The sequence below is a fragment of the Cnephaeus nilssonii genome, assembly GCF_951640355.1.
Source record: "Cnephaeus nilssonii genome assembly, chromosome: 21".
Lineage (NCBI taxonomy): Eukaryota > Metazoa > Chordata > Mammalia > Chiroptera > Vespertilionidae > Cnephaeus > Cnephaeus nilssonii.
Window position 1 is genome coordinate 34298657 of NC_137092.1, and position 26707 is coordinate 34325363.

Consider the following 26707-nt stretch of genomic DNA (forward strand, 5'->3'; position numbering starts at 1 on the left):
TGGCGGGGCTCACGTCGCTGAAGTTCCCTTCCCTGCGTATGCAGTGGGTCTCAACTTCGGCTGCACCTGGGGAGCTTTAAAATATATATACACTTGGTTAGTTTCTAATTGAAATGGTCAGGGAGCAGCTCCCGAGGTGATTTGAATGATTCTCATGTGCAGCCAAGGGCAAACCACGGCCGGCTCGTGGTGGGGAACGAGGCAATGGTTCCTGGTGGCTCTGTCAGCCCACAGCTCATTGACGCCCGTTTCAGATGTTTGGAAAAATTGCAGCCTGCCTATCAAGTGACCTTTCCCGGACAAGAGCCCATTGTGAAGAAAGGCACAATCTGCCCCATTGACATCACCCTAGCACAGAGAGCTTCCAATAAAAAGGTAATTTTTAAAAAGACACAATGTTTGAAAATGGTCTCTCTAATGTGGTTGGAGGTTTTCAGATTGTCCTCAACCACCACAAAGGTGATTTATGAAATACCCATGTTTGTGTGACTGGGCTGGGCCCCATATAAAGCAGTTAAAGCTGACCCTTCACTCACTGCTCTCTAGGATTTTGTGCCAGGAAACTGGCCAGAGCCTGGTTCCAGAGGTAAATAAGATTTTTTGTCTTATAGGCTTTCAACTCTTACTCATTCAATTATGTCCTGGGCCTTGCTCAGTGAAAGTAACTTACAAAGAATTGCTAAGGAGCTGACTGTGTTTAGTTTGGCCACACAGAGTCTTGGGAAGCTGACCTGGGGAAAAGGTGTGCACATTCTGTGTGCCTCAAGAAGACAGCAGGATGGCTGGGCAGGAGTCCCAGGCAGACAGTCTTAGGCTCAAAATAAATAACCTTCTGGTAGTGTAGGGTTATGAGCGTGGTCTTCAGGATTAGAGACCTGGGTTCACACGTGGCCTTTGCTTCGCTGCTTGACCTTGAACAAGTTACTTAATGTCTTTTTGCCTAAGTTTCCTTAAGTGCTTTCTAAAATAGGGAGTTATTTTCTGGAAGTCTGCAAGCAAAGATTAGGTGGCCACTTGTTCATGCATTTGGTAGAGGTTGGAATAGATGTGATTTCTAGTGTCTTGTTGATTCTGAGATTCTCTTAGGGCTGGTGCCCCTTGGCAAACAGGTTATTTGGAGCTTTTATGGACTTTACTGAAAGCAGCTGTCCCCAGCCCTCTCCTGATAGTAACGTCCTGTACCATCTCCAGTCATGAATGAGAGAGAACTTGTATTAAAGAAATGGGAGAATTGTGACTTTTTAAAAAAGTATTATTTTCTTTTTTCATCTCAAAGTCACGTCATTTGTGAAGTTGATGAAAAATAGAAAAATGCATGTGTTACTTGGCATTAAAAATTGTTTATTTTTAGGTGTGATGATAGTTTTGCCTTTATGATTAAAAGCCCTTAGGTTTTGGAGGTACACACTGAAATGTTTGTGTATGAAGTGATCTGATGTCTGGGAGGATTTGCTTTTGAGTAATATAAGGGGGGGCGGTGGATGGGGACATGAATCAGGTTGGTTATGATTTGATAACTAATGAAACTGGTGATGGGTATGTGGGAGCTCGTCATACTATTCTGCTTTTCTTTATGCTTAAAATTCTCCATAATCACACTTTTTAAAAAGGTATATATGTGGGATAGAGAATATTTATCCCACTAAATATATAACACATATATTAGATGGGCTAGAATCAATTTAGAAGTACAAAAATAAAGTATTTGGGTGAAAAGACACCACGGTTGTAAGGATGATGAACATAGGGGGTGTTGAGGCTGCTAGCAGGCCTTCTGGAGGGAGGGTACATGTCTGCACCCATCATCAGTCTTTTGTCCCCCCAGGTGACTGTGGTCCGGAATTTGGAGGCCTACGGACTGGACCCGTGCACAGTGGCTGCCATCCTGCAGCAGCGATGCCAGGCTAGCACCACTGTCACTCCTGCCCCTGGGGCCAAGGACAGCCTGCAAGTCCAGATCCAGGGAAACCAGGTCCATCACCTCGGCCGGCTGTTGCTTGGTGAGCATCCCCTCTGAAGAAGCAGAGACACTGATCTCACTTGGCAAAAATCTTCCCATCCTCTGTATATATGGCCACACAGTTTTTACCAACCAGCAAGAGGTGGAGCTAATGCTAATGTTTGAACCAGATCCTCGGGAGTAGTTTTCTTCCAGGTCCTTCCCTTTTTATAAGCATTGTTGGCACCCAAACTGCTAGGCACGTGCAGGGCTTTTTGCAGGTATGACCTCTCTAATCATAATGAAGCTGCAGAACTGGTTCTGTTTTGCAGATGAGGAAACTGAGGTTCAGTGTCTTGCCCTGAGATAGTCAGCTACTGGCTGCTGCAGCTGGGCTCTGAACTTTGTCAGACTGTAGAGCAAGCGAGTTTGACATGCTTGCTGTAGAGCCAACTTCTTTCGACCAATTCTGGGTCACACAGCCTCCAGTCTGTCCTCAATTCAAGCTGTCTTCTGCATTTCTGCCTGAGTCAGTTTCCTAAAACAAATGTGATTACATCACTCTCCTCTAAAGTTATTTTTGCCTCTTTAGTGCGCTCAGAAACAAGGCCCTCCCAGCCTGACCCACCCCAGTCAGGCTCTTCAGCAGCTCCGAGGCCTCAGCCATTGGCCTCCTGCTGTGCCCCAGACACACCACGCACATTCACACTTGGGTACTCACCTGGCGTGGCTCCCACAGCCAACTCTGCCTGACTCTAAAGGCTCATTGGCCACGGGAAGCCGGTCTCAGAGCATGTCCCATTTTTTTCTGTTTCCTAAAATTAGAGATTGAAAAATTGCTAATGTAGCACTTTCCAGTTGAATTTATAGTTCTGGTGTCTGCAGCTTGGCTAATTTTTTTTGTCTGAACTTCCTGCTCAGCGTCTTAAGTCAGAGACCTTGCCCTTTTCATCTTTATTCATGTTCAGGGCCTGGCACATAGTAAATGCTTAATAAGCAAATTTATTTTATGATATAAGGTAGTAATCAGCAGTTAGCTTTTATAATTGAGCCTTTTTAAGGGAAGAACCCTGTATGAGGTGCTGAGAGAAATACAGAGGAAAACAGACACACAATCTCTCATGAGAAGGTTCTAAATGCCTGAAGTACACCTAGCAAGTAGCTATCAGTGTGAAAATGACTGAAATTCACACATACCTCCACATCTAGGAAAAACACTTCATCCCAGAAGGCCTCTGTAGGAGCTGAGTTTGAAAAGTGTAGAAGAGCAGATCCATGGTGGAAATGGTTTGAACAAATGGTCAACAGGAATGAGCACCCAAGTGATGAGAGGGCCAGGAGGTAGCTGTGCGGGTGGGGGCCCATGGGGTTGGGGCCAAGGAGGGACCTTGTGAGACAGCAGGGGCTGTGGGAGGGCAGGAGGGGGAGTTCGTCCCCCACTGACGAGTTTCTGCGTTTTGGATTATAGAAGAATATCAGCTTCCTCGGAAACACATCCAAGGCCTAGAAAAGGCCCCCAAGCCTGGCAAGAAGAAGTGACAGACTCTTGCTTCATGTGGTCGATCCCGTGGAATCCAGGTTCTGGGCTGCTCACTCATAGGAGCATTTTCAGCTTTTGCAAACAAAAAATATATAATTCTTTACCAGAATAAATTTTTATTCTAATCTAAATCTGATTTCCCTCTTGTTTCCCCCACTTAGCTAAAATGTACTAAATTTTCAAGCCAGGAGCCGTTTTACCCAACAGAAGAGGCTGGAGTGCCTTTCCATTCATGTGGCTTCAGTGGTTTGGGTTCCTCCCCGGTTCTCAAGTCCAGGCGGCCCACCAGAGTGCAGGCAGGTGAGGCCTTCCTGTTAGTTTGAAGTTCCTCTGACAAATAATCCACAGCCTCTTGCTCATCTATTCCTACTATCTCACTAACCTCCCAGCCCAAAATAATGCTTCCCATCTCAAAGGGTTATTCATACAGAAAGCAGAACCCAGCTGTTTTGTCATCAACCCAGGCAAAAGAGGCAAGGACTGGCCCTGAATTACAGCAAAATTTAAACTCTAGGACGCGGGTTTCCATCTAGTGATTGTTCCCTGCGTTAGTGCACTGCCATTAGCAGTGGTAAACTGATGCGGCCTCCAAGTGATGGCTTCCTTACCGTGAAGGCTTATCAGGCAGATGTTTTCTAAACTTCCTAACCGGGGCTCCTGCTAATGTAGGGGCCACGAACTCCCTGAAATAGTACACCAGGTTTTGTTTGATCATTTTCCCAAGAGAGGTTACCAGGCGTTTGTCGCATTCCCAATGGAACACTTGATGCGAGAAGGTCCAGAACCATTGCCTTGGTCCCTGCTCAGTTCACGGAAGTCACTTCTGTGGCTGAAACTCTCCTGTAAAATTGGAGGGCGAAAGGGCTGAGTTGAATCCCTTTAGGGTTCTTTAGGTTGTACCATCAAAACAATTATACTTCAACTTATTTTTTCTTTCTCATCTCATTTTTTAAAAGAAACAGATGCCCAGCTGGTGTTGCTCAGTGGTTAAGTGTCGACCTATGAACCAGGAGGTCATGGTTCGATTCGGTCAGGGCACATGCCTGGGTTGCAGGCTTGATTCCCAGTGTGGGATGTGCAGGAGGCAGCTGATCAATGATTCTCTCATCATTGATGTTTCTCTATTTCTCTCTCTTCTTCTCTGAAATCAATAAAAATATATTTTAAAAAGGAAAAAAGAAAAGGGAACCCTCATGCCCTGCTGGTGGAAATGCAGATTGGTGCAGCCACTCTGCAAAGCAATATGGAGGTTCCTCAGAAAACTAAAAGTAGAACTACCATATGACCCAGCAATCCCACTTCTGGGTATTTATCTGAAGAAAACAGAAATGCTAATTTGAAACGATATCTGCACCCCTGTGTTCATTGCAGCATTATTTACAATAGCCAAGACATGGAAGCAACCTAGGTACCCATCGACAGACAACTGGATAAAGGCATAATACAGATAATGAAATATTAGCCATAAAAAAGAGTAAAATCTTGCCACTTCTGACAACATGGATGGACTGAGAGGGCATCATGCTAAATGAAATAAGTCAGACAAATACTGTATGATTTCACATATATGGGGAATCTACAAAAACAAACGGACAAAACAGAAACAGACTCATTGATACAGAGAATAAACTAATGGTTGCCTGAAGGGAGGGAGTGGATGACAAAGGTGAAGGAGAATGAGTTGTAAACTTCCAGTTATAAGATAATTCATGGGGATGTAATGTACAACACAGGGACTATAGTCAGTATCATCATGACTTTGTACAGTTAACGGATGGTTCTAGACTTACTGTATCGCTTTGAAAGGTACAGAATGTCAAATCACTGTGTTGTACATCTAAAACTAATAACGTCGTGTCAATTATACTTGAATCATAAAAAATAAAACTGGAAGCAGAAAAAAGAAATAGAAGAATCATTGCTTACCTCAGGAGCTGGTCTTGGAGTTTAATCCTCCTCAGCTCCAGAAAGCCCTTCTCTTTTCTAACTCACCATCTTTCCTCCCCTGCTCTGTGGGGATGTCGAGGAGCCAGTTACCTAGCAGCACTCTCCAGCCATGTATTTGGACAGTTTCCTCAAGATTATTTGGACAGTAGCTTCATGCCTCTCCGCTGGCAAAAGAAAATCTGACACTGCCAAGAAATGTGCTCGTCTCGGTTCCCACCGCCCTCCAGCTCCCAAGTTCAAGGAAGAGGTCTTCAGTCTGAATCACTTTTGCAATGAACTTTTATTACTTTTTTTTTTTTTAAACCCATATAGGAAAGGCATTTAAGGAGAAAGTATCCTCAAAACAAACACACGGGGAAACAGGAGGATAGAAGGCACTACCAGCAGTCACGCCCTCCCCGGGGAGGGAGGGGATACTTGGTCCATCCTGTTTTCGGAGGCTCAGACCCTGGGTCCTGGGTTAACTGTGCTTCAGATAAAGTCTGCGTTTTCCCATAACGTTCTTCTTTCATAAACACCCCTCTCTCTTCATACATAGCTATATATACATAGCCTTTATGGTATACATGTACATGAGTTTTTTTTTCTTCTTTCTCAAAAATAAAGTAGCCACCCCCGTCAGGAGGTTCTCAGCAGCATTCACAGCGTTGCAGCAGGAGCCGTGCCTTCTATCCGTGGTAGAGACATGCAGCGTGAAGGGAAAGGACTCGACCGCTCCCTGAACTACACAGCAGGAGAGGCTTTCCGGGGGGAGTGCTAAGGCTGAGCATGAGATGGCAGACCATAGCGTCCCGTGGTTTAAAATCTCAAGCTGCCAGCCTGTCTCGCTTCTGCAGCTCTGAAGACTAGCAGCCTGTATGATGAAGGGTCAGCATTCCTTCTGGGATCAGGGCAGTGTGGACTCAGCGAGGCTGCACAAAGGAACCTGGGCTTGAACCAACCCAAGAGGGACTTGGGACGGCAGAGGACATCGAAGAAAGGGTCTCTCAGAGGCCGACTGAAAAAGCTGCCCTGCCTTCTCCCTCGCACCGGAGTGTCTGCACCCGGCTACCTGCTTGCGCTGTGTGGCTAGTGTACTTTTAAGTTTGGGCCGAAACAGGAGCCAGTACAAGTGAGAGTCGGGAATCTGATCCGCCCTGTCAATGTGGTTTGACATCTCTTAGGGGAATCAAAGCCCAGGAACTTCAGTAGGAAGAAGGCTTGACCCTGACCCTGACCCCTGACACAGGGAGGGCTCTCTGGGCCTTGTCTCCCACACCGCTGTGGCCCACTTCCTGGCAGGAACAAGCCAGCAGCAAAGCTTCAAACAAACTCCCTGCTCCCGTCTCTCTGGAAACAAAAAGGCACTGAGGTCAGCGGGGAGGTCAGCCCCACGCTCGCTGAGCGCAGTGCCACTGGCTGGCCCGTGCTTCAGGACACGGAGGACTCCACGTGGCTGGGTGGGGAGTTCCCCTCTGAAATCAAGGCAGCTCCTCTGGCAGCACCCCGATTCCATACCCCACACAGGAGAGGCCGTGCTGGAGGCCCGGGTCCAAGGCAGCCAGGCCCTCCCCGTTCTCTCGCTGGTGGAAAGCTGGAGACACTTGGACACGTTTCTCCACAAGCTCTTTGGCTTCCTCTGGCTGCCAGATTTCCGTGCTAGCAGGAGACTTCTAAAATGGCGAGTAGCTGGTTTCCTTGGTGGAAACACGAGGATGATGGCAGTATTAAATACAGTTGTAACTGAAGAACAAACAGTTGTTGACAATGACACAGCAAAGCACCACACACACGCAGATGTACACCTACGCCTTTGGGCTCACATGTGCACAGACTCCGGCGATGAGGGCCAGGGCCAGGCTGCAGCTTCCCCGGAAATCTGAGCCAGCCTCAGCCCTGGCACTTCTGACCTGGGCGCCTGGGGCCAGTGCGGGACAGGCCTTTTATGAGCATCATCCTGCTTTCAGGAGCTTAGCTCAGACCTGCTTAAGGAAGATGCTACAGCTTTTAACTCATAAATAAGATCCTGTGGGTGGCACGTAAAGGAGAAATAAAGGAGGCAACTATTTGGTTTGTGAACAGCTTGCAGATTGCGGGAGGACGCCGGCTGCTCTTTGCACAAGTGCCACTTGGCAGGTGCAGACGGGTGCTGCGTGGCGGTGGGCAGGACCCAGTCCCATGCACACACGTGTCCATCAGACTGTGCCGCATCTGGGACTGCTGATGGGCACACGCATCCGTCAGAGGTGTCCTGAGAAAAAGTGTCTGTTGCAAAATAATAGTTAATAATAAAAATAAATCCGTGGGCACTGGGAGCGAGGAAGCAGGACCGGTTAGCCAGGTTGGCCTTGGGACTCTCTCAAGGCCTCCTCCAGTTTCTGCCTAAACTTGTCATACTTCTTCTGCACTTGTTGGATTTTGTCCTGCTCTTCTTTTTCCAGGATTGTTAGGAAGTTCTGGAGCTCGGGGATGGAAAAGGCATCCCACTGTGAAGCGAGAGGGAGAAGCAGGGAGAGAACGAATAGGAGACGGTTTAGAAGTCGCCCGACCCGAGGGCCCTGCTGCCTCAGGCTCACAGCTGCGCACAGTCCACTACTGAACAGGCAGGTGCAGGGAGCAAAGCTTGGGTTTCCCGTGTCATATTAGCAACACATTTTCAAATCCTCATATATCACGAGCAAGAGGTTATCCATGAGCCGATTATCAATATTATTAGTAATCTTAAATGTTCTCTGTAGCAGCTGAGATCTTAACAGTGATGCTAGGGCCACCCAGGGCCCCAGCTGGTCTGCTCCATCTGTCTGTAGGGTGACAGGAGGCTCCCCACATGCAGACCCTCAGGATTTGGAGGAGAACTGGACTTGGGCTCAGGAGGCTGGATTTCAGCCTGAATCACCCTGTGACCTTGAGGTCATCACCACCACCCCCCAACCACCACCCTTCTCAGCCTGTTTCCTCATCTGCTGGCAGAGCAGATAATGAGAGAACATAACCCGCAAAGCTCTGCAGAGCCTCGCTGGCCCAGGCCTGCCGGGATGGCCTGGCCTTTCAGGCTGACCTAGGAGCTGAGGCCCCGGGGGCCAGGGATTTGGACCCCTAAATCCTTGGAGCACACAGGAGTGGTGAGGTTTATCTGGTCCCATCCCCACATTGCAGAGATGAGAAAACAAGTCCACACAGGGAAGGTGGGGTAACCACCATCACAGAACTGGAGGCGGCGGAGCTAGAGGCAGAGCCCAGGCCTCGGAACCCCCAGGCCTGCCAGCTGTCCCCAGGCCAGCCGCGCTCCAGCCTTTCCAGTGGATACTTCCCCAAACAACCAGACCTGCCTGGTGAAGTGGGGAGAAGGCACAGAGCCCCACTTGCCTAGATCCCCCAAATCTCCAAAGTGACCCCAAGACTGCTCTGCCAAGTCCTAGGCCTCCACTGAGCACGGAGTGACAAACACCTCGAGAGGGCTCCGCCTTCCCAGCGTCCCAGGCCTCTGGGGCACCTGTCTGGGTTCCGCCCATTTTACGCCACCAGACTCCTCTAGGGGGAGCGGGTCAATGTTTAAGAACCAGGGAGAGACAAAGGCTCAGACATCTCTGGTGCTTGCTGGGCCTCAGGCCACCCTGGAGCGAAACCACCTGGGCTTACCAAGGAGCTGCCAGTGCCCCCTCCATCTGAGCGCTCAGAAATGGAGCTCCCGAAATCCTCTTTCCACAGGCCTTGCCAGATACAGGCCCAGACTTGCTGCCAACCTGGCTTACACCCTGGACCCGGGCCCGCACTCACCCCAGCTCCACTCCTCCAGCCATTTTCCTGCCGCACCTGTGCTGGGCCGTGAGGACACACCCCTGCGCCACCCGCGGGGCCCCGGGGCTGCGTCTGTGCAGCTGCAAAGGGCCCAGGCCTACCTCCACCTCTCCAGTCTCGTTCTCCTTGAGCACAAAGCTGAGGACGTCCGTGTCGGGCCCGGCCAGCAAGCGCAGGTAGAGGGGGCAGTCGGCCACGGAGAGCTTCTGGAACAGCACTGCGAACCAAGCAAACCGAGAGGGGGCTGGAGCTGGGCCGGGAGAGGGGCGGGCCCTGCTGGGGTGGGGGCCTGGACAGAGCGGTGCTGATAACAGATGGAGTGGTCCTTTCAACCACAGAATGAACCTGACAAGAATATAAAGGGAGTGCCCGGCCACGGTGGCTCAGTGTTTGAGCGTTGACCTATGAACCAGGAGATCATGGTTCGATTCCAGTCAGGGCACATGCCTGGGTTGCGGGCTCGATCCCCAGTAGGGGGCGTGCAGGAGGCAGCTCTCTCATCATTGATGTTTCTATCTCTTCCTCTCCCTTCCTCTCTGAAATCAATCAAAACAACAAGAAGAATACACGGGGAGTAACCTTTCATCTCTGGTGTGAGGGGGAAGCATGTTTCCATTCACGTCATCTCCCAAAAGATTGGGAGCCGTGGGGCGGGTTCCCTCACTCCCGATTAGGCGGTGGGAGCCCGGGTGTGGGTTTCCTGAAGTCACACATGGAGCGAGGGGCACAGGGAGGGCATGAGCTGCAGCCCGCTCCCGGCCCAGCATGCTGCACACGGATGGCCTGGCCTCACTGCGGTGCCGGCGAGGGCCACTCCTCCCCCAGCCCCCGCGGGTTGGTGGGGACACAGTTAGGAAGGAGGTTTCTGGGGCGGGGCTCCCACTCCCATACCTTGCCCGTCCTTGTGTATCCGCTTGAAAAGTGCAAACTTCTGGGGATTGTCCACGACCATGAACTTCTTGAGCAGCCCCTGGATGACCTCGCTGACCGTGGTGGTGCTGCTGATGTGCAGCTGCTTGATGGCGTCGAGCGGCAGGTAGAAGGACGTCCGCTTGTCCGTGGTGGCCGCCAGGTTCACTTCCTTGATGGCGTCATAGATGGACTGGGGCCGGATCCCAGCAGGCACCGTCACCGGCCGCCGCAGTTTCAAATGCACTTTGATGAAACCCGTGTAGGTGCCGTCTTCACTCTGCCCGTGAGTGTGTGTGGGAGGGGGGGGGAAACGACAGATGGGGTCAGGGCGGGGCTGCCTTGCACGGTCCTTGCCACTGCCCCGGGCAACCCCCACCTGTCTCCCTGAGTTCCTTCCTGCCTCCTTTAACCTAGGGGTGCCCAGTGGGCCCCAAGAAGGCCCACAGTATGTAGCTACCAGGAAGCATATTTGGGGCAGCTGTAGCTTTGTCTCCAGAGCTGCCTGCCCCAAATCTGCCACCAGTCAGATGCTGATTGCCTTAGGCGAGCCCCCCTCTAAGAGGCAGGGTCTGAGCGGTCACTTTCTAAAACCCACAGCCTGTAAGACAAACCCAGGCCCATCTGTGACTGGATTTCCTGGGGCCTCATTTGGTTGAAGCCCCAAAGAACCAGTTGCTGCCAGCCACCAGCAGGGGGCAGGGTTCCTCCACTTTCTCCTCCCCTCCCCTCCTCACTGAAGATGGCCTTTCTGATCCTGGCACAAAGTGGGCACCCTACCACCCCCACACTCAAGCTCTGCCCAATCCAAGGAAGCTTCCCCAGACACAGGCTGTACCTGTGCAACCAAGAGGGGCTGCGAACACCCCCTGTCCAGGGCTTCCTGGGGCCCAAGCCATGCCAGGCCCTCGGTCACTGTGTATCTCCCTTTCACCGTAAAACTCAGAGAAGTTAAGAAAGTCTCCCAGTCACAAGTGGACAAGTGGAAGAGCCAGAGATGGGATCTGTGTCTTCCTCTAAGTACGGGCCCTGGCAGCCCAGGCTGTCCGCCTTCCACAGCCCCGAGGCCTCCAGAGGCCAGAAGAAAGGGGACGTCAAGGGGGGAGCCCCAGAATCCAGAGGGACTGCAGAGGAGCGAGACGGGAGGAGGGCGTGGAGAGGCCTGGGGGCACGGGTGGGCAGGCCCGCTCACCAGCTTCATGCCCAGGCAGTTCTTCTCACGGCTGTTGTAGCTGGCGATCTGCTGCTTGATCTCCTGCAGCGTGGGCGGGCGCCGCAGCTCCTCCGCGGGTTTACAGACATTCTGGAACAGACACAGAGGTGAGGGTGGGTGTACACGGTTCTCAGGATTCAAAGGGGGAACGCCACGCCCTCCCGAAGGCCTCTGACCCCACAGAAGCGAGCAGCAGCCCCACGCAGTGACAACGGATGGCGGGACGCATCTATCTGCTAGACCTGGAGCTGTTACTGTCCGCTGCTAAGGTTTCCACAGCAGATGCAAGAAAATGGGTCCTCACACTGTCTGTCTGACTGTGGCAGCCAAGAACGAATGGGGAATACAGGAAAGAATGTGGAGTTTCTGCAGCTCAGAAACAACTCTGTAAGCAGTGAAGAGCCCGTTTTACTCCAAAGAAGAATCTAAAGTATGAGTTTACGAGAGAAGTACTGAACAATCACTCCCCTTCACCTTGTCATCTGATTGAGTCCACTTTTTAAGGGTTGAAACTAATTAAAACCCAGCCAGTGAGTTCTTTTATTAAAAAAAAAAAGTGCATGGATTTAGGGTAGAAACAGGTCAAATCCCAGCTGTGCCATCTCCTCGCCCACCACCGCTGGGGAAGTAACTTCAATCTCCCTCAGCCTCAGTCTCCTCATCTGTGAAATGGGAGCAATACCTCTCCCTTGGGCTTGTTGTGAGAACAATGTGAAAGTGCCCGTCCCACAGGCATTGACTTTGAACTCCGAGAATCAGCAGAGCTCTTTTGCTGACGAAGGGCTTCTATGGAAAAGATGCTTTTAGATGCTATGTGCGATGCAAAGAAATGCAAGCACGTTCCATCTCCTCGGGGAAGTAACAGTAGAGGTGGAGAGACCTGAATGTGCACCGATGCAGCATGTGCGGACTGAATGACAGCAATTCTCCCAGGCCCAGGGTCCGAGGGCGCAGGGACATCCGCTCAGGCCCCATGTCATAGGAAGTACGTGTGTATTTGCCAATGAATGAGTGAAGTGGTGGGGGCCGGGGCTGTAGCCCTCTGTGATAATTGAGGGGATAAACCTCCTCTGCTGGGGCGGAGGGACGCCCAGCATTCACTCAGCACCTGCTCTGTGCCTGCACTCGGCATGCATTACCTCATTTAATCCTCATGAACCAAAACTCTGCAAGACAGTGTACTGCCCATTTCACAGGTAGACCGCGAGAGTAAGAGGTCAGTGACTTGCCTAAGGCCGCCGTCAGTGTGTGCAGAACTGGAAGAAAAGCCAGGTCTGTTCTGTTGTGCTCTTCCCATGACGTCCTGACTTCTCGTCTCTCCCCACCCCCGGGAAGGTCAAGGGCGGACGGAGCTGAGGTGATGGAGGTCAGTGTTCTTCACACCGTGGAAGAGGTCCCTCAGTCAACCCCCCGGATTTCTCTCAAGTTCATTGTCAACCACCTTCCCAGTGTTTCCTCCTGGTCTGAGTGTGGCTGGGAGTGCAGGAGGAGCCATAATTTGGGGGAACAAATGACTAAGTAGGTTGGTTGGTCAAAACCCACCCAGAATTTGCCTGATCTTAGAAATCTACCCACTTCAGGGAGGGTCGGGGTTCTCTTTTGGCGAAAGAGAAAAGAGGCCGAGGGGGACAGGTGGTGGTGTTCTCTGGGCTGCCTCCCTAACACCATCCAACGCCGTGCCGTGGGCGCCGGGTTTGGCTGGGGAATTCACAGCCCTCTACCACCACATCACCACCCCGTGAACACCACGGGCACCCACAGCAGAGCCGGACCTGCCCCCTCCCTCAGCAAGCTGTCCCGTGGGAGACACGCCACACTCAGCAGCATCCACCACTTCCTCCTCTCACTTTCCAGTCCCACGGGGCCCATGACATGCCAAGCTCCGTGGCTGCCAAGGAGCGCCGGTGTGGCCCCCACCCTCCGCACGGAGGTGAGTGCACAGCCCCTGTCTGTGACGGCATCTTCCCTCGGCCTGTCCTCCCCCTTCCCTCTTCCTCAGGGATCTTGAGAACAGCACTGTGCCACGCGCTTTCACATGCCGGTCTCACATACTACATATCTTATTCCTATTTTACAGATTACAAAACCGAGGCTCAGGGAGGTGAAGGACGTGCCTGAGTGTCTAGGTCCCCCTGCTAGTGAGGGGCTGAGTAGGGCCTAGAACCAAGTCCACCTGCGTCTGAGGCCCATGTTCTTCTCCATCCACCACGTGGCCTCCTAGGACGGCCTCTTCCGCTGATGGGGCTGCCGCCCCCCGCCCCCCAGCCCCCCCTCCCCTAATGATCACCGAGGTTCCACACCACAGGGCTGGATGCGCAGCTGCTACACCAAGGCCTATCAATTGCGTGGCCTGTGAGAGGCTCATCCAGGGTGCACTGGACCCGTGGGTCAGGCTCAGAGGCCTCGGCCCCGGGAGCACCCGGCTCCTGAGGATGGTAAGAAGGAGCTTCTCATCTCTTCAGCCGCCAGGATGGGGGCCCACCTTTTCCTGCTGGACCTCGAGTCCAAAGAAGACCACCCAAGGGGAAGCACTCCCAGGACACCTCCTGTTTTCTGGAGCCTCATTGACTGTCTTCACTCGCTGTTGATTCATTCATCCAGGGACCTCAAAACAGAGCTTCTCACCCCTCCCCTGGGCGCGTCTCTGGGACCTGGCCTGCCCGCTGGGAGCTTCCAGTCCAAGGACCGGGGTCCCGTTACTATTCTGCGCTACGTCCGTCTCTACATGCAGGCTGCTGCTCGGAGTGAATAGCCTTCTCATATTCATTTATTTAAAAGAGTTAATGGATGGAAAGAAAACTCTAGAAGCTCTGGGAGCTCTCTCATAGTTTCCAACCGAATTACAGCCATCTCTCTGTTGGAAAAGGCATCTGGGTCCCCACTTCCACAGGCCCATGTTCCAGGCCTGGTTTTGAATGCAGCCAGAGTCGGGACTGCCCTAACCCAGGGCTTCTTCCTGTTCCCTTTCCTTCAGCAGATAACCCATCTCTTCTAAGCCGTCCCCACCGCCAACCTGGGGGAGTGACGTGAGTGGCCGCGGGCACCCCCTCCAGCACTGACGCAGAAGACAGCCGTCCAGACTCCACCACCCACCGGGGAGCGCCGGGAGCCCTGCGTGGCCAACACCCGAAATCTCACACCCTGGGATGTCAGCCGCAGGCTGGGCTGGCTGCTGCCCACGCCAGATCTGGCAGACAAGGTCTGACCCATGGACCAAATGAGTCACCTCCCAAAATAGGCCAATCAGCCAGCCAGCCACAGCCACAAGGGCCCGCCAATCCTTTCCCATCCAAGGGATGGCACGGAATCTAGACCGGTGATGCTTAAACACAGCTGCATATGCAGTCCTCGGGGGGGGGGGGGGGGGGGATCTCAAACTCAGCGCCTGAGCTCCATCCTGGACATTTCATCGGTCTGCGGTGCACCCTGGGCCCTGGGAGTTTGGAGTCTCCCAGGTGATCCTAATGCGCAGGGCTGTTTGAGAAGAACTGGTATTTGCAGACCTCAGGGGTCCCCATCTCGCTGCAGAGGCGCACAGACACCCACTGCCCAAGTATCTGCTGTGTGAACAGATCAATCATATAGTAATCTTGCCCAGCTGGTGTGGCTCAGTCGTTGAGCATCGACCTATGAACCAGGAGGCCACGGTTCGATTCCCAGTCAGGGCACATGCCTGGGTTGCGGGCTCCATCCCCAGTGTGGGGCGTACGGGAGGCAGCCGATCAATGATTCCCTCATCATTGATGTTTCTCTCTCTCTCCCTCTCTCTTCCTTTCTGAAATCAAAATTTAATTTTAAAAAAGTAATAATATAGTAATCTTCAGAGGATAAGGCAAAGACCCCAATCTCTTCACCTGCCATTCTCCCGTGCTCAGAGTGAAAGATTTGTCTCTGTCCACGGCACAAAGGTAGGCACCAGGCAGACGGAGTTTGTCTCCTGGGGTGGCCCACAATGGAGACAGAACAGGAAAGTCACTCTTATGATTTAACAAATACTGGCTGTGGCCCATGAGGCGTCTCTCCTTGGGGGTTTACCCATCTCAGTGCATCTGGCATGGAATCCGTCTGCTCTGATTAAGCCCTGGCATTGGTTGCATATGGTTTAGCTGCTCCCCATGCCCCCGGCACATCCAGGGCACCGGGGGGAAATGTCCTGAGACATAGGGCTGTGTCCTCTCTTTGCTCTCAAGGTTATTGGGGTGCAGACACCTGAAAAGGCTGGGTGTCTGTCACAGGTCAGAGCAGAGATGCCTGCTGAGAGAGCAATCCTCAACATTTTCTATTAAAATATCCTTAACAACAAAATACAAAGCACCATCCCCTGGCAGTCTGGGGCCTGCCTCCAAGGCAGATTTCCCTTAAGTTGAATTTTACCTTAAGAAAAAGACAACAAACACCGGCTGATGATGCAATCTAAGCAACGATCTGAGAAGAAGAGGCTCTGAGTGAATCCTTTGGCTTTTAGTATCCCCAGGTACACAGGGCAGCCCCGGGAGCTCTGGCAATGAGGGGCCCGTGGTGAGGAGTTGGCCGAGGAGACTGTGTCCCACCCTCAGGGTGAAGCCATCAGATGAACATTCATCCCATCTTTTTTTTTTTTTTTGAAATATATTTTATTGATTTTCCACAGAGAGGAAGGGAGAGGGACAGAGAGCTAGAAACATCGATGAGAGAGAAACATCGATCAGCTGCCTCCTGCACACCCCCTACTGGGGATGTGCCCGCAACCAAGGTACATGCCCTTGACCGGAATCGAACCTGGGACCTTTCAGTCCGCAGGCCGACGCTCTATCCACTGAGCAAAACCGGTTTCGGCAATCCCATCTTTTCTTGACCTAAATCACACAAACCTCATTTTTGTCAAAAATTTCACTCTCTATTTGAACTTCTTCCTGCACACTGTTTTTGTCTCATCGCTCCTGTCTGCTCCTCTCCAGTCCCGTCGTCTTGTCTAGTCCCTTCATCTGATCGCCCCAGTCCTTAATGGTGACGATGATCATCCTTATTGTTATTTGCTGGCTAACTATGTGCCAGGCGCTGTTCTACTCACCACCAGTTTATGAGAAACGCACCATTATCATGCCCATTTCACAGACGCGGAAATGGAGCCCCAGCAAGGTTAAAGCAAACCTACATCTAAAGCTAACACTACAGCACCTGGCACTTAAATATGCAACTATTGATATTAACCTCCAAGTACACCGTCCATCTTGGTTTTTCTTCCCAACTAGACTGAAGCTCCTTAATGACTTACACCATTCTTCCATTTCTTCTCTTTGCCCGATGCACTGAGTATTAAGCAGATATAACAAATACTTGCCCAGGAAACTTCAACGCCCTGGACAGTTGCTCAGTGGTTAGAGCGTCAGCCCGCAGACCAAAGGTACGTGTGTTCAATTCCCTGTTAAGGGCACGCACTTCGGGTTGTTGGTTCTATCCCAGGCCCGGTTGGCGCACGTGCAGGAGGCAACCAATCAATGTGTGTCTCTGACGTCGATGTTTCACTCTCTCTCCTTCTCCTCCCTCCCCTCCACTCTCTAAAAATATCAATGGGAAAAATATCCTCAGGTGAGAATTAAAAAAATAAGAAAAAAAAAAGATACTTCAATGGTCCCCAACTGGCTACAGGAGAAAAAGGATCCAACTTCCCCCTAGGAATCACAGTACCGTGAGCCTTGGATTTCAACTTGGACTGAGCTCTGTGGGAGAAGAACCTGTGCCTGTCTTGTCCACCTGGCACCCCAGAGCCTAGTTCCAGCTTGGCCCAGAGTAGAGGCTCAGGTAACACCTGCAGGATGTTGGGGTGCTGACTCCCATTACTAAGTGATCTTGAGAGTCAGATAACCTCTTTGAGGCTCAGCTTCTTCCTCTACACATTGGGGTGACATACCTTTATTGCTCATAGCATCGATGCAAAAGTAAAACAAATTGAGGTGATGAGTATAAAAGTGTTTTGGGAAAGATCAAGCCTCGTATTGTTACCAAAGATCCAGGCACATGCAGTCCGACCCCCATGGGCACTGCTTCTGGATTGGCCACGTGCCAGGGAGTTTGCTCACGCCTTTCTCTACGCTAGTGGTGGGCAAACACTTTCTGTTTGGGGCCAGATAATATATATTTCAGGCTTTCAGGCCAGATCGTCTCTGTTGTAGCTATTCAACCCTGCCATTGCAGCACAAAGCAGCCATAAGGTGAGTGTGTTTCAATAAAACTTTATTCATAGACTCTGGCCCCTGGGCAGCAGTTTGCCTCTCTGCTCAACACGGCTGTTTGTGCAGTTCCTCCTGCCCCAGAACACAGATCCCCCATCTGCACTAGCTCCAGCTTCTCTGCTTAGTTTCCCGATGAGATTCCATGGCATCTCCTCATTCTCCTTCTCCTAGTATACTAGACCCCTGACATTTTAATTCCCCGATGGAGACAGGGGTGCAGGTTTGATCTGGTCCCCGCCTTTCCCTGAGTCATACTTCTGCCCAGTCCTGCTTCCTGTGTATTTCCTTATGCCTTCAGCTGACAGGCCTTCTGTAACATCACTCTCACCTAATGGACACTTTCCACAGGCAGACAAAGGCTTTACCACTTCCTTGGAGTTCCGCTAACTCTCCTCCCTTCTCCAAGAGGAGGCAACAGGCTGGCTGAGGGAGGGGTGCGGGTGGGCCTCTCGCCTCCCTCACTGGCTCAGGGACTCACTCCAGCCCCAAAGCCTCAGATTCCTGTTGTCGCAAAGCTGCAAATTGCCACATGCCATGGGCCTCTGCAGCTGCCTGCACATGTCAAACCCACTACTGCCAGGACCTACAGCCTGCACGGCTACATGCAACACCTAATTACAGGCTGCCTTTTATTGTTCAATTATTGTTTCACATGTGCTCATACCGCCTTCACAATTAGATGCTCCCTGAGGGAAAAAGACAGGGTGTCTGATGACTGCTTCTTTTGTACCCCCTGCGGGACCTGGCTGACATTGGGCTCACCTCCAAGGTGTCAGATAAATACCTGTGGACCGGGTGGCAGGGAGCAGCCCGGTGGTTCCCAGCCCAGAGCCCAGCGATGGGCGCCAGTTAAGCCCAGGAGCACCTCCCACCAGCCCACACCCCAAGAGGCTGATGCCGAGAAGGGGTGGCTGCATGGGGCTTGGGCTGGAGGCCAGCCCTGTGGCTCAGCTCCTGGCAGTTTCCTGGTGACAACAAATGCCAGACCATCAAATGACCTGTGACCTCTGGGGAGCCACTTCCCCTCTCAGGGCCTCGGTTTCTTCATCCGTGAAATCATGAAGTGAGACCAGCAAAGCTGTGTCCCTTTGCAGCTCTAAGATTTTACATACAAGATAGGTTGGCTTCTTTCATCACTGCTTCCTCTTCCATTTCAGAGAACAGGGCGTGGGGCCGGGCCGCTGGGCGGGCCGCTGGGGGCTCGTCCGAATGGCAGTGCCAACTGGTCTGAAGCAGCACCCAGACCGGTCCCAACCTCTGCCACTTGACTTGTCTCAGGACTCTCCACGTGCTTCCTCTACCCGTGGGCAAGACCCCCTCTGAGCCGAGCTCAAGTAGGTCTGCACCTTCTGAACTCACACGGTTCAAGAAAACAAAACAAGAACTACCCCGGAAGCCATTGGCCATGAGCCTTTGCCACATTTCCTCTTTCTCGGCTCTTAGCACATCTGTCAGCAGCAATTCTCATGCCCCTCCGGCCTGTGCCGGGGAGGTGAGCTTCAGGCGTGAGAATGGCCATCAGCCGACACCTCCACTCTGTCCTGTGGCCCAACCGCGGGGCTGAGCCCGCACACCCGTGTGTCTGGCAGGCCTGACGGACAGGGCAGACACCCAGCTGTCCGGGCTGGTTGGGATGCCTTGCTCCAGGCCCAGACCACATTCAAGGCCCATCAGTCCCTCTGTGATGGGCTGGACCAGACGGGAAAGCGGAAGCCCGTGTAGCCTCATCACGGCCGCCTCCCAGGCCCCGAGGGGCTGGTGCCCGGATGGCTTTCCCAGGCACCCTGGTGGTGACGCGGTGGCTCCCATAGGTCCCTCTCCGAATGGTCCAAGGTCCCAGAAAGAGATAGAAGGGCTAGAACTTCCAGAACACTGCCCTCCAACAGGCTATTACCAACAGAGGAAGGAAGGAAGGGACTTCAGCATGGAGCCATCTGTCCAAGCAGAACCGTGTGGAATTTGACTGCTTTGGGGGGAATATAGAAGAAATCTGGGAAAATCAAGGCGGGTATTTGATAAACTAGAAAGAGACGGAAATCCCCAAAGACAAAAGTGCACAGCAGATGGCGAATGCAGACAGTCAGTCAACACTTCCTGACGGAATTGCCTGTGGGTGGAGGATGTGAAAGGCACCTTGGGACATGAAACCGACAGGGTGGTCCCTGTCCTCAGGAGCCCAAGGTTATCTGAGGAGGGAAGACAGATACGCAAATGGTGAAACACCAGAACAGGCAGGGCGCAGTCCGCACAGGCCCCGCGGCTTTCGGGGCAGCCCAGGTGGGCTCCGGTGTACGCATGTGATATCAGCGAACGCGCCAGGAGGCCAGCATGTGCTGGATCCTGGGCACAGTGTCCCCACTCGTTCAGGTGACCATCTCAGTCTACAAGCAGAGCAGGTAACCGGGGTGAGTCAGGACCAGGGAAGGCTGGGCGAGCCCTATGGCTTCAGAGCTGCAGGGACTTAGGTTCCCGCCCCGAGTGCCTCCTCATCATCATAAACGTCACCTTGGCCAGGCACTGCTCTGGGCTTCACAGTCACAATGTCACGTAACCCCCCGAAATGACACAGTGAGGGGTGGATGTCAACAAAACAACACAATTAGAAAACGGACCAAGGGCTTGAAGAGACATTTCTCCAAAGACATTCCGATGGCCAATAAGCACATGAACAAATGTCCAACGTCACTAGTCATTGTGAAAATGCAAATCAAAACCACCATGAGAAGATACTACCTTCCACCCAGTTGGATGGCTACTATCAAAAACACAGGAAACCAGTGTTGTGAGGATGCAGAGAAACTGAAACCCTTATGCATTGCTGATGGAAATGGGAAATGAACAGCTGCTGTGGAAAATGGCACGACGATTCCTCAAAAAAATTAAACAAGAAGTACCATGTGCTCCAGCAATTCCACTGCTGGGTATCTACCCAAAAGAAATGAAAGCAAACATTCAAACTAATACGTGTACACTCATATTCATAGCAGCAGTATCCGCCAGAGCCAAAAGGTGGAAGAACCCCTGGATGGATGGCGAATGAATAAACAAAATGCGACATCTGCATCCAACAGAGTATTACTCATCCATAAAAGGAGGGAAATTCTGAGATGCTACATTATGGATGAACTTTGAAGACATCGTACTAAGTGAAATTAAGCAAGTCACGAAAAGACAAATGCTTTATCGGAGGTTCCTATGGTAATCAGCTTCCTAGAGACAGAAAGTGGAGTAGTGGTTGAGGGGGGCTGCGGGGAGGTGGGCAACGGGGAGTTATTGTCTAATGGGTACAGAGTTTCAGTTGGGGAAGATGAAAAAGTTCTGGCGATGGAGCCTTAGAGTTCTGGTGATGGTTGCACAACAATGGGAGTGTACTTAATGCCCCAGACGGCACACTTCAAAACAATGACAGCGGTGGACTTTCGCTATGTATGTTGTTACCATAAAAAAGGAGGATTCCAAGGTCAGGGGAACCCGGAGGCCATAACACCAGCTGGTTTCATCTGGTTCCCATAAAGTGGGGAGCTTCCGTTACTTTCTATATTCTAAGGGAGGGGCCAACCCCACATCTTAGCAAGCTGGCCCCCTCACCCCAAGTCCTCCAGGAGCAGGCTCTTCCCGGGGCGCTGGGAGTGGCTAGATGCTCAGGAATGGCTGCCCATCAGGGGTGATCTGCTCAGAAGCCCAGCTTGGAGGAGCTGCTGGTGCTTCCCAGACAACTCTCCCGAGGGCAGCTCAGAGGCAAAGGAGCCCGAGCTCCGAGATCTGGAGGGGCCTGGAGATGAACTGGTCCCATCGCCTACATCTGAAGCACCCTGAGTCCTTGGGGACTCAAGCAGCGGGGACTCCCAACCGCTTCAGGTGCTCTCCCTGGACCCTGTCACGGCTAGCCATGGCCACGGAGCTACGCCAGACTTCCCGAGCTCATCCTCCCCCAGAGAAATGGATGCAACAGCAAAAGGAAGACTTGGGGGAACACTGGATCCCAGAGCCGCGGGATGCTCTTCCAGTCACTGAGCTGAGACTGGGGACCGGCTCACTGTCAGAGCTACCCCATCGCCCTGTCCCCAAATCACTTCCTCACCCTCACAAGGAGGACTTCCTGAAGGAGACACCCCCAAATCGCTTCCTCACCCTCACAAGGTGGGCTTCCCTGAAGGAGACACCCCCAAATCGCTTCCTCACCCTCACAAGGTGGGCTTCCCTGAATGAGAATGCTTCCAGTCCACGTTCCCCAGCTTCACGCAGAATCCCGTGTGCTGAGAGCCATCGAGTGAAACCCAGCAGCATCCCTGGGCCTCGAGAGAGGGTGGCTCTGGGAGTCCAGCTCACGTGGTCTAACTGTGGGCCCTTTCCTTGGGGAACAGGATGCCGTGACCGCGGGAGCCCCTCTCCCACCACCTGCAGTGCCCGGGCAGGACAGGGACCAGCACCAGACACCATGCAGGGAATTCGGAGGTGGAGAGCTGCACGTGGAGCCAGGGCCCAGTTCCAGCATGCCCGGTTCCCAGCGTGCCCGGTTCCCAGATGCCCGGTTCCCAGCATGCCCAGTTCCCAGCGTGCCCGGTTCCCAGCATGCCCAGTTCCAGCATGCCCGGTTCCCAGCGTGCCCGGCTCCCAGATGCCCGGTTCCCAGCGTGCCCGGTTCCCAGCGTGCCCGCACTGCCCTCACTTGCTAGGAGGGGTGGGGCGGCTTGGGGCCGGCGCCAGCGGCCTGGACACCAGCCGGCGCTGCCCTGCGGGAGGGAGTGCAGTCCTTCTTGGCTCCCTCTGCCTGGAGGTCCCGCCTGTGCCCGCAGCTGAGGCCGGGGTGGTGCCCGGTGATGGAGGCTCTTCACCAGCCCACACTTGCCCTCCGTCGCTGTGCTGCCTGCCCAGTAACCGCACCCCGCGCTGGTGCTGGGGTTCGTTTCTGATACCGAAACATGTCTCAGTTGGTTATTAGGTAGCTCTCACTGTGTCATACAGGCTCAGGGACGTCTGACTTCCTCTCTCCTAAGTGGTCTGGCAAAGTGCGCCACCCTCACCGACCTGCTGACATGGGCTGGCATGGGGGGGGGGGCACCTTTTGGCCTCACAGCGGGGCTCTGACTACTTGGATAGTCTGGAAAGTGCTATCGGAGAGGCAGACAGCTTAGGGCCGGGAGCTCCGGTGTCAGACCACTGGGGCCCAGATCCCGGATCTGCCCACACTCCCGTGTGACCGTGGACACATCACCTCACCCCCTTCTGAGCCTCAGGTGGGTAAATGGGATCCTGAGGATTAAATGAATACGTACATGCAGAGCACATAGAACAGGGCCTGACACACCACAGGCCCAGGAAGCAGCGAGTATTATTACACATCCTAACCCATTCCCAGCAGACCCCTCGCTCCTGCCCTGTCTCTGTTCTGTGAAGAGCCTTATACCTCCACACCCCAACAATGAATCCCACATCCCATGTCAAACTCAACAACCACGTCCATTTCCCCAAACGGCCTTTATCATCCGAGGCCCGGGAGTTCTCCTGGGTTCTCGCAACCAAATGCTGGGCCCTCCTTTAGCACTCATTCTCCCCTGGAGGGGCAAGTCCCCCCATTTTATGGAAGGAGAAAGGGAGGCCTCGCCGGGCGAGCATGCTTCATGGGGTCACGCGGAGCGAAGGCTCGGGTTCGCAGGCCGGAGCGGGGCCCACTGCCGTCAGCACGCCCCTGCCCACTCCAGCTGGGCCCGCTGAGAAGGCTCAACCTACAGGGATCGCCAAACGGGATCTCCACTGGCTCAGAATTAAACTGGGAAAGTAAGCCAAACGAGGAGTGTGTGGGTGCCTCCCCCTCCATCTGCGCCTCCCCGTGTCTGAAAGGCAGACCGGGGAAGCCTGTCCCAGGAGGCTCTCCACGCCTCACAGGGCCCCTCTCTCCCAACCCCGAGGGCCCTGCTTGAGGAAGGTCCACGCCAACTCCTGCCAGCAGGTGCCAGCCTGGTTGCTTAGGGACCCGGCCCTGCCGGGCCTCATCCTCAGGGCAAACAGCTGAGCAATCACAGATGGGCGGAGGGGCCGTGCGTGTTTGGAAAGCTGTCCCTGCCTTTTCTGCTCGCTCAGTGAGATTTTCTCTTCGGAGAGACTGGGGAAACCCATCGATTCCACATCCAGCACCTGAACAAGCTTCCCCTGCAAACACACAGCCCCGGGATCAGGGTTCACAGACCTGGCCCTAAAGCACCGCCCGAGTGTCCTCCGGGGCGGCCGCTCTTAGGGCTGTTGTTACTGAGAAAGCAGCCCGAGCCAGCTCCTCCTTCAGCACCGTGCAGCGAGCACCTGGCATGAGCCAGGGACACAAGGATGAACCAGGCAGGGTCCCTCGTCCAGAAAAATCACAACCATCGAAACAAGGGTGAGGAGAGAAAGGTGTGGTGTTTGGGGAGCAAAGAAGGGGGCGTTCAAGTTACAACCAGAAACGCCCTCTAAACCCCCCACGTCACCAGCTCCCACGTTCTCCATACAAACCCACACTTGCCCAGCCACGTGTGACGGTGCAGATGAAACACGCCTACCGCCTCTCCATGTGCTGCGGCCAACGGCGGGGCCTGCCTCACACTCTCATGGGAAGGCGTGTGTCCTGCAGACCCAGCTCCCACTCGTCCCCCACAGCCAACACCACTCTTCACACTGGGGGAGAGCCAGGAGGTGAGGAGGATACTGGGGGGGGGGGGGGGGAGGCTCACGAGCTGGAGGGGGGTGAAATGACAATAACGGAGTGTGGTGACCCAGATTCCCCGAGACGAGCACAGGAAATTGGCCGAGTGAGAAAAACAGCTTCTGACTCTAAGTCACCGGGGTTTGAGATGGGCGACCTGAGCGTGTTTGGAGCCTTTCAAAACTCGGTCTCACATAAGATGCACGTGTGCGGTGGGCAGAGCGTGTGCTCTGAGGCTGGACAATGAGCGGAGGCGGGCCACGCAGCACCACCCACAGGAGCCACGGCCTCCGGTTCCAGCCTCACGATTCCTGCCACGATGGCTCCCTTTCCCTCCTGGCCCGACAGTAAACGCTCCCGATCTTAGCAAACGCATCAGGTCCTCTGGGGACACCCAGAGAACATTCCAGGCCAGGCGGGGTCCCCAGGTTCTTCTCTGGGAGAGGGGGGCATCTGGGAGAGGACACCGAGGCCCTGCATGAGGACAAGGCTGGGTCCTCCCCACCGGAGGACCCCAAAGCCGGAAAGCGCACAGCTGTGGGCTACCTGGCCAGTGGAGAGCAGAAGGAAGAGGAGAGCCTGGGCTCCCGGGCACCCAGGCGGGGCCCCGCGGGGCCGGCCCGGCAAGCTCAGGGGCTGGAAGCTGGACCGGAGTCCCACCTGACGGTGTGAACCGGGAGCTGGAATTCAGGGCCTGCTATCAGCCTGTGATCTTCCTTCTTTTCTCAGCTACACAGGTGGGCGGATGCTGTGGGTGCCGAAGCTGCAACCGGAGTTGCTTTGGAAGGAAAAGCCAGCGCAGTCAGGGTAAATGTGAGGAAAGAGGGGGAATCTGAGCAAACACGGCAGTGAGGGTGTCAGGGCAAGTCCCCGGGGGTCCTGAAGAGAGGCCTCTCCTTAGCCATTCGGGTCCTCTTCCTGACCCCACCCTAGGGAAGCACCCCCTTTATAGCACTTGGTGGTCAGCACCTGGAACCCCTGCCTGCCCGGGAGGAGCTGGGAAGACGGGTCTGCTCGCTTGCAAAGTGGGGGGGCTCTCAGTTCAGGAAGAAGATGGGGACAGGCGCACAGCACCCGTGTTCTTGCTGGAAGGACCAGAGGAAGCGCCTGGGTCGGGAAGAGAGGTGACCCGGCCACCGCCCCTCCGCTCCCGGCTGGAGCTGGGACGGGCCAGGACTCGGCCGACAGTCCCGTGCAGCCTCCCGACACCACACGCCAGTCCCGACCGCCAAGGGCTGTCCCTCCACAGCGTTGTCCCGCACACGCGGTGACGGCGATGGGGGCAGCTCTGCGCGGGACCCCGGGGCCTCAGTTCTGTCTCTATCGAGCTGTGTGAACAGGGACAAACCCTTTCCCCTCCGGCCTTCAGTGTCCCGCCTAGAAGCCTCTCTGGAGTCTGTGATAAATGAGCGTCTTCCCTTTCAACCGAAGCCACCAGCCCGCTACCAAACCGCCTGCACCGACGGCTCCTGGACTTCAGTATATAGGGGTCACCTGAGGAGAGCACTTTAAAAAGCAGATGTGAGGGTCCTACCTCCAAAGATTCAGGAGCCAGGAAGTCTGGTGTGGGGCCCCTGCATCTCCATTTTCAAAAAGTGACCCCAAGAGTAATTACAGCGAAGATCCCAGCCTGAAGCTTCAGATGCTACAGGGGACCAGAGAGGCGCCGAGGAAGGAAAAGCACCTGTCCTCAAGGCGTTCCCAGGGTACTGAGGGGAGACAGGACCCCATTCCAGGCACGGCGCATCCTCCGTGACCGATGGAGAGGTACAGGGTCAAAGGGAGAGACTGCGGCCCTTCACCAAGGAAGTGTGAGCAGCGACTGGCAGAGAAGGTGTTGGGAGGGTGTGTGGCAGGGACGGCGAAAGGCTCACCACAACCAGCTTCCTGTTCCACCTGGGCTCACAGACTTCATTTCCCAGCCTTCTCTGTGGTTAGCTGTGGTCACGTGACTGAGTTCTGGCCAATGGCATGTGGGTGTCAGAAACACACCATTTCCGGACCTGGCCAGCAAAAATCTCCCACGTGTGACTGTGGCCCCCACCTGCCGATGCAACTTTCCTTAAAGGAGAAATAGACTTTGATTCTGTTCAACGACTGAGACACAGGGGCTGTTTGTTACAACAGTCAGTCCATCCTGATTATACAGGGTGCAAGCACGCAGTGTCGGCTTTTGCAACCAGTACTTGGTGCTGCTGCCTTGAACCTGAAGGAGCTGCAGGTTCTCATCTTACAGGGCTCACCATCTTTTTTAATTTTTATTTTTTAAATATATTTTTATTGATTTCAGAGAAGAAGGGAGAGGGAGAGAGAGAGAGAGAAACATCAATGATGAGAGAGAATCGTTGATTGGTTGTCTCCTGCACACGCCCTACCGGGGATCGAGCCCACAACCCAGGCATAGGCCCTTGACTGGAATTGAACCCGAGACCCTTCAGTCTGCAGGCCGACGCTCTATCCACTGAGCCAAACCAGCGAGGGCAGGGCTTACCAT

General features: G+C 53.7%; 2 protein-coding genes across 7 annotated transcripts in view; one reads left to right on the forward strand and one right to left on the reverse strand.

Moving 5' to 3' along the window:
• Positions 1-3777, forward strand: part of EIF2D (eukaryotic translation initiation factor 2D) — a 39571-nt gene extending 35794 nt beyond the window's left edge. For 4 of the 5 annotated variants that reach the window (XM_079760839.1, XM_079760838.1, XM_079760840.1 and 1 more), the window contains 3 exons: positions 255-375; positions 1826-2000; positions 3408-3628. In XM_079760839.1, coding sequence (XP_079616965.1) covers positions 255-375; positions 1826-2000; positions 3408-3478 — 367 coding nt within the window. In that variant the 3' untranslated portion in view covers positions 3479-3628. The other variant, XM_079760837.1, reaches the window with a different exon arrangement.
• Positions 3778-7734: 3957 nt separating this feature from the next.
• The window catches only part of RASSF5 (Ras association domain family member 5), a 73379-nt gene continuing 54406 nt past the window's right edge, over positions 7735-26707 (reverse strand). For both annotated transcript variants that reach the window (XM_079760842.1, XM_079760843.1), the window contains 4 exons: positions 11305-11415; positions 10095-10392; positions 9305-9420; positions 7735-7891 (listed from right to left, as the gene is read on the reverse strand). In XM_079760842.1, the coding sequence (XP_079616968.1) occupies positions 7739-7891; positions 9305-9420; positions 10095-10392; positions 11305-11415 (678 nt within the window). In that variant the 3' untranslated portion in view covers positions 7735-7738. The remainder of the gene's footprint in view (positions 7892-9304; positions 9421-10094; positions 10393-11304; positions 11416-26707) is intronic.